Source organism: Aplidium turbinatum, chromosome 12, assembly GCF_918807975.1.
Source record: "Aplidium turbinatum chromosome 12, kaAplTurb1.1, whole genome shotgun sequence".
In the NCBI taxonomy this organism is placed as follows: Eukaryota; Metazoa; Chordata; class Ascidiacea; order Aplousobranchia; family Polyclinidae; genus Aplidium; species Aplidium turbinatum.
In genome coordinates, this window is record NC_137483.1 from 22,278,601 (window position 1) to 22,286,342 (window position 7,742).

Below are 7,742 nucleotides of genomic sequence, written 5' to 3' on the forward strand. Positions count from 1 at the left end.
CTCAACAAACAATTATTCGCTGGAGGGGCATCTTTTTTGTTGAATTTGTATTAGCTTACGTTTATTTTATGTTATGTTGTCCGCTCACTATCTCGTCTCATGACCACACTCCCGCATAATTATGACAGATTGCTACCACCTTTTGTGTTTGTTCGTCAGTTGTTGCTTGTACGCAGGTCAGTGCAGTTTTATTGAATTTCAGTCATTTATTATTAACATTTCACGAATAATTGTTTTGTTTAGATGAATTAAGATATTTTCCTGAAGAGGGCAGAAAGTTTTGCCGAAAACAAACTTAGAATATATTAGAATCCTCAACTATTACAAAATTCTAAATCCAACGACGCTTTCTGTTTATTTACTGTAGAGAATTTTGTATTTTGATCTCGAAGCTTTAGATGAGTGGAGTTTAGACCAAACCACTGAGATCATAAATCATATTTATGACACCGGTTACATCCCTAGTGATATGGTACGTTCCATATTCATAACTTTACCAAAGAAAACCGGAGCAACAGAATGGTCACTCCACGGAACAATTAGCCTTGTGAATTACGTAACAAACAGCTTACTCCGAATCATGTTGATGAGATTGAGACCAAAACTACAATCGGAAATTTCAACAGCACAGTTTTTATTTGTTCCAGACAAAGGGACCACAAAAGGAATTTTTTACATTAAAAATGATAACAGAGAAATGTATGTCCGGTTCTTCTGTTTATTTAGAGAATTTTGTATTTTAATTCGACAATATGGTATCTTTTGCATTCTTGCATTTTATCCAGTGTTTACCTTTGAGTGCCTTCCCAGACGGCAAAATCTGTCATTTTTACATTCATTCAACGTCTGCAGACGTTGAATCAATGTAAAAATGACGAGTTTTGATGTCTGGGTTCGTTCAAAATATGTGTTTTACATGAAAACAACAGTTTTCATGATTACCAATAGGGGTTAATGAGATAAAGTCTCAGCGAAAACGTGTCAACGAAAAAAAGACAGTTGCCAAATAGCGTTTGCAATAAAAGATGAAGTTAAAACCTAAGTGGCAGTTTAGAGTAAACCTGGGTTTCGGCGTTACATGACCTGAAATTCCTTTGGTTAGTTCCTTCGTTAGACTCTCAGTTGATGTTACTTGATCATGGCAGAGGAATCGATTAGTACACAGCGCAAAGGTGAGGTTTTTCTACATGATGGCTACATGTTTCAACTAGCTCAATATAGTCCAGACGGGCTTAAGAAATACTGGCGTTGTTCCCGACGTGATGAGAAATGCAAGGCTCGCATCAACACTTGTGTGGCAACAAATCAGGTAATAATGTGTGTTATGATGACTATATTTTGATCATTTGAGAAAATGTGCCAAGAAATGTCAAGTACTTGAATTGTAATAATCGCAACCATTGTTCACCTGCATTGACGTTGGACCTGGGAATGCACCACGGACTGCCCTACCCTAATAATAACAACTGCTTTGATAGTGACGTTGTGCTATTACTTATTACTAGGGCCATTTTTTTACCTAAAAAATTGAAAAATATGACTTTATTTTTTGAAATATATGATAATATATGACTTTGTTTTAAGCATCAAATTTATGCTAATCTCTAATTAATAACTCGTATGTAAGTTTTTACATGTATTTTGAACAACAACACACTCGAACAACTAACAAAACACTTCTATTTCACTTGAAAATCACTACAAAAATTCAAATGTCTAATGCATCCACTGGCGCCGACTTGCGGGGTGGCCAGCCACGCCACCCCATAACCTCTATGGCATGATGGCAGCCACCCCGTTTAGGTTACATTACTTACTGCAAATAAATGTAATTTGAACGGACGTTTAAATCTTTTTTTGATTATAGGTTTTCGCTTCAAGTCAACGTAAAGCAAGAGGTGAACCAATACAGTATTGCGAAGAAAATGATTGTTTTTGTCACAAGCATGATACTTGCGTAACATCAAGCAAGCTACGTGAAGATTACGCAACACGTGGCTACGATTTGTTTCCTTGTTGTTGGGATCGTTTTATTTGTTACTTTTCATAAGTCATTGTTACATTTGTTAGGTTTACAATGGGATTTATTAATCAATAAAATACGATCTTTCCATTGCCTCTCCCAAAAATCTTTTTTGAAAAATTTTAAACTGCTTAATATCGCTATAAATTATGACAGCTATAAAATACTCGGAAATAAAATTAGCTCCACCCCCTAAATGAATATCTATTTTCAAATTAAAAAAATGCAATTTTCGAATGCTTAGTAAAAATCAAACAAAAACATGCAGTTTGAAAGTTTATAGGTTGCCATATTGTGCTATCTGCCACCCCGTGCAAAAATAAAAGTCGGCGCCTATGTGTAGGCCTACCTACCAAACCAGCTACTTAGTAGTACGAGTCAAAGCTCTGTACTCGAAAAGTACCCTTGACTCTTGAGGTCTCAGCACTGGTTGACTTAGTCGCCGTTAAGCTGAACTATCGTAAGTCCAAATTTTTCAAAATTGCGTTTTTGGTTGATTTGATATCTTTATAAACTACAGTTTATTTTGTTAAAGCATCGTAAGTCCATCTGCTTTAGTTTTGATGATACAGAATGATGAACTATCGCAAATTGGAGTTACGATAGTTTTGCAAAAAAATAAAATAATAAAATGGGACTTACGATACTCTGCTCTGAAAGTAATTTTACACGTTTCACGTTAACACTCCCTTTTCTTTTAGGTAATTTTTCTTTCAATCGTTTTTTGCATGTTGATATTCAAGGCTTACTTATATTTCTTTCTATTTCGCATAACAATTTTGCTGTTTTATTGTAACTACATTTCGACAATTTTTTATTGTTAAAGTGCTACTGCACGATGACTTTGACCGCACTTTATCTGAAAGAGCATGTTTCAATCTATAAATACCAACCTCGCCCTTACTTTTTAAGGCTATAATTATCTCAATAAAAATTATCAAAACTATGGTTTTCCACGCGCTTGTATTTTTGGCCACGTTCCGCCTGCATTGCGCAACACGCGGATTATGACGTCAGTTGGAGTCAGTCAGATCGAAGCGACAACTGGTTTTACAAGTCTTTTTACTCTTTTACTAGTTTTAGTTTAGCTAGTTGTGTTTGTCCTAGACCTAGAGGAAGGAAGTTTTTTTTCGCTGCTTCAATCTTGTTGCACGTGCTTTTTATGTGAAGACAGGTAGTATAGGTTCTTTGCAATCTCGAGTTTGAAAAAAATAAGCCAGGTCTGTTGACTTATCCATTGAAATTGTTGGTGAAGGGACAGACCAAAGCTGTCATAGGCCATGCAAGGTAAGGTACGGTACATCTTAACCAATGTTATGTGACATTCTTGTGAGCTTCAAGTCTTTAGTTCAAATATATAAAACTTTTAAAACAAAACATTTCTCTTGCAACTTCGTTTCTTAGATTATTGTAGTTCTGAGCCAAACATTTAAAATGGTGAAAATTTGCTCTATCTATCACACAAAATTTGTTTCTGGTGCAAAGGTGACATTTTTTGCCTTCCCTAACGATTAACGTTTGCGAATTAACTGGCTCATCAAGTCCGCAAATGGAATGGACCCTTCCCTACCAGTGTTATCTGCTCAAATCACTTTTTTGAGCAGGATTTTGAAAATTATTTTAAAGTTAATATGGGATTTTGCAAACGTTACATTCTGAAGAAATCTGCTGTTCCCACCATAAAATGTACCGGTACTTCTGCTACCGGTACGTCTGATGCTACTGCATCTAAGCTGGATAGAGATCATCGAATGCAAAAGCGGACAATAGTGAAGGTTTGTAGTTACACAATAGAAGCTATAGGCTGCATATCCTATGTAATGTTTTTAGGCCTACTTGTTTTAAATTTTATGAACATACAATGTGCCATCTGCTCAAAACGATTAAGTAGTTATGTTTGTTTGTTTATCTTTATCCTGCATTGCGGGAAAGCGGACTTGAGCGCTATGCATCGGTGTACGCCTTCCGACATACACCTGACCCACGCTGCAGCCGACGGCAATGTCTGTTTCCGGTTGTCTACTCTGCTTATGACTTAAATTTGGTACTACCCATTACTCGAAATCGATCACTGGGTAGAGGCAATTGTCGTAAAGTTTCTTGCCCAGAGAAACAACAGCAGTGCGGGTGGCTGGAGTCGAACATGCAGGCTCTCGACTGCGAGCCTAACGCGCTAACCACTCGGCCACTGCAGCCGAGTACCTGTACCACTGTTATAGTCTAATTACAGTACCGGTAATTAGACTATAACAGTGGTAATACCGGTAATTACTTAGACTATAACAGTAATACCGGTACCACTGTTATAGTCTAATTACAACAGATCACAACCTTGCAAAACAGCAAGGTTGCAAAACTTACTGTGTTGCTTACGGTACTTACTTTGACATAACACCTTTTATCTCTCAATTGGGATTAACAACTTTTGGCTCAGAATATGTGGCTTAGCAATTTTTTATACAAATTTGATGTCCAGATTGTTTTCTTTCCTAACTTTTACAGAATGTAGCTAGTGGGATTGATAATCTGATCATAATTTAATGTTGCCCAAACTACAATTGTGCTACCCAGGTCTTCATATGTGTTCAGGAGGTGTGTGAGACATGCAGTAATCTGATATTAATTGTCAATTTTTGTAAGCCATGAATGATAAAATGGGTGCGGGTTCGACCAAGAAAAGTATAACCACTGCATCTCAGCAAGCTGTGCTGACTGCTGCTGAAGATTCCATTGACGTTGCTATGCATGATGAGATGACAGTATGTAGCCTTGCATTGTTGTATTGATGAACCAACATAATTAATATAGGCTACAGGTTCAATTTAATGTGCTGCTTGTATTCAGTTACGGGTGATGTCCTCCTCTTTTATCTCTGGTGGTGGCCGAGGGGTTTATCGTTCTATCATATTTCATTCTTTTTTTGTAAATTACCCAGTAGTCAAAATCACCGCATAATGCTGTTGCATTAATCTCTTATGTACAATCCAAGTGCATCTAATACTGGCATGGTACCAATTTCAAAACGTTATAATCTTCAATGGTTGTTAATAAAGCAAAGTGTACTTTACAATACATATTAGGTATTGGAGGTTGCGGAATGCGGATGTTGACAAACAAATGGTTAGCTGCGAGTTTTCAAGTGAGTCATTCGGATGTTTCCACCCGGTGTGAAACAGCATCTTTCCAATCCAAGGCTTGTCAGGTTTCATTAAAACAGGAGCAGACTACAAAGCGATCTGTTGGTGAGTCACCTATCAATAAGTGCTTATCTGCTATCTTTTTTTTAAAGTTTGATTGATTCTGCAGTCAATGTTAAAATGTTTCTTTTTGCTTATTTACAACTACTCATAACAGTCTATTGTGCCACTACTACAGCATTAGTTCTCAACATGTACCCAAACGTGGTTTGGACGAAATACCGTGGGCACGAACACTGAAACAATGTTGCTTTCCAGTCCGGTTAAGCCAGTTACATCTTCTACCCCACTTAAAAATAGAGATGCATCTGCTCATTCTTCATTTTTCTATCTGTCATCTGAATATGAACTATCCGAGAAGTCGTGGGACACAACAATTGAAGGGCAGCAATATTTGAAAAAAAATAGTCAAAAAGATTGGTGGAGTATTGTAGAGTTACCTTAGTAGTGTAACAATTGCATGTTATAACCGGCATATCTAGTATGCTCTTAAAACATATCCATTTGCATATGGGTGGAACCAGTATATGAAGTATGTTCCTTCATCGCCTTGTAGGCTATTAGGTTTACATTTCTATTGACATCTCTTTTTCTTATGAGTGAGTTCACTTGAGCTGGTTTACTGTTCATTGTTCAACAGCCTTTCAAGAGCTGGTTGCGTAGTTGTTCCATTCATTATTAAACGACTTGCTGTTACATTTCCCAGGCAATTCAGGCTGGTCGCCTATAGGCAGGTGCTGGAGTGGCTGTTGGATGGAGAAGTTCTGGGCAAGTCCAACAGAGTCGTGCTGCCATCCTGCATTGTGTCATTTATCCGCAGAAAGTATCCCAGTGACGATGGAGACTATGCTGGGTTCCAAAGACCAGTGTTAACATTTTAGTCTTGGTTTAACCTGGTTTATTGCAACCGTTTCGTTTATTTTTCGATTTGGTGTTTTTTGGTTTGGTTTGTTTTCGATTCATGTGTCGTAATGCGATTTATCATCAGTATTGTATGTTGGTTTATCCTTTTACTTTATTTCTGTTTCAATTTGGCTTATTCTAGTCTTAGCTTCATCTAGATTATTTTTAAAGAACGTAGATGTCAACACCGCCGAAGACAGTCCCAATGAATGCTAAAGCGTTATCGCATGATAGTCGACTGTATTATGTCCTGCAATACCGTAGCCTACAATACAACATATTTTCGATATAACCAAGTTTGGCTGTTGTAATCTACGAAACTAGCCTTCGGCGATGGGCTTCGCAAACCATTCCTGGCACACAAGCATGAACAACTAAATTTGTATAATGCTGGCTGAAAGATGCGTCTTCACTATGGATGCCTTATAAATTTGCGCATTCAGTAGCAACCAAGCCTATCTCGGCTAGTTTGGTCTCGACTCCAACTGACGTCATATCGCTAGGTGGCGTTGGCGAGTTTGCTACTTCCAGGTAGCGTGAGAGACAAGCGCTAGAGAGCGTGAGAAAAGGGTCGGTTTCTCGACTGTGGGCCTCAATTGTAAGGAAGTGAGTTATTAAACAGGTTCCAGATGTCTTGGCAATGGATTCTAGCCTATGTTAATTCAATCGTGCAGTTGCACTTTAAACTATCGTATGTCCATACTCATTTTTCTAACGTTCAATTTTTGCAAAAAAGAATTATCTTTTTTTCAACAACAAAGCTCCATGAAAGACAATGTATATATAGTTTTCATGTTTTTCCGTTAGAGAACTTTTAGAAAGATCAAACAATGTACAGCAAACACAGCGTGAACTTTAAAATTCAATTTTCTCAAAACTGCATTTTTGGAGTTACGACGGTTCAGCTTATTAGCGACGTAGTGGCCTACTGCAAGTGTTTATAATGTTCAGAGACTGGATTGTGTGTTGCAAAATAATGTGTCAAGATGATGTCACAATGCAAATTAACATCAAACAGCAAGCGCTATTACTAGGCTACAGAAAGTAATAAAAATGTTGCTTCCAATGCTAAGTGAGACTCAGCGTGAGAACTCTCATTGCCTCCCTTCCACAAATTATTATCAAAGTTCAATGTCTACAGGAGCTGTTTGAACTGCATTTACAAAGTTACTCCGGCTCAATCTTTGTATTTTGAAGTAAAAATGAAGTCATATTTTATGATCTAAAACAGAAAATATAACTTTTTATGACTTTATAACTTCTTAAATAGACACCGTAGAAACGTCGTTGTTTCACTGTTATCGGTTTGACAACTTTCTGCATTACCAAAAAAATATGACTTTAATGACTTTTACTGGCCCTACTTATTTCACAGGTAGTGAACACTGGCAAGAATCAGCATTTTTAGAAATGAAGACGATGTTCGATCAAGCTCAAACTTTCAGGAATGTCGTTTTATGATTATTCGCAAGAAAGAAAGTTTGTAGCAATGAAATCGGAGAAAAAGTCCGTTTCGACCCACCCTACTTGTTATGTACCGTATTGATTGTATTGACTTGTTAAACTAGGGATTGGAATTTTGTAATAGTTGAGGATTCGAATATATTCTAAGTTTGCAT

The 7,742-nt window shown here is 37.2% G+C and overlaps 1 protein-coding gene across 2 annotated transcripts; it reads left to right on the forward strand.

Moving 5' to 3' along the window:
* Positions 1-4,429: 4,429 nt before the first annotated feature.
* On the forward strand, positions 4,430-7,507 carry LOC145781335 (uncharacterized). 2 transcript variants are annotated; one of them, XM_082593113.1, is made up of 3 exons: positions 4,430-4,782; positions 5,104-5,265; positions 5,927-7,507. In XM_082593113.1, the coding sequence occupies exons 2-3, from the start codon at positions 5,121-5,123 to the stop codon at positions 6,091-6,093; spliced, it is 312 nt and encodes a 103-aa protein (XP_082449239.1). In that variant the 5' UTR covers positions 4,430-4,782; positions 5,104-5,120; the 3' UTR covers positions 6,094-7,507. The 2 variants fall into 2 exon arrangements, with proteins under 2 accessions (XP_082449239.1, XP_082449238.1); XM_082593112.1 differs by lacking the exon at positions 4,430-4,782 and having other exon boundaries at positions 4,894-5,265.
* Positions 7,508-7,742: the final 235 nt, after the last annotated feature.

What these genes read in the sequence shown, in the direction of transcription:
- LOC145781335 (XM_082593112.1), top strand. Translation starts at nt 5,061, where the DNA reads ATGGTTGTTAATAAAGCAAAGTGTACTTTACAATACATATTAGGTATT. An exon ending in GACTACAAAGCGATCTGTTG is followed by an intron (nt 5,266 to 5,926) that starts GTGAGTCACCTA and finishes TACATTTCCCAG; the next exon opens with GCAATTCAGGCTGGTCGCCT.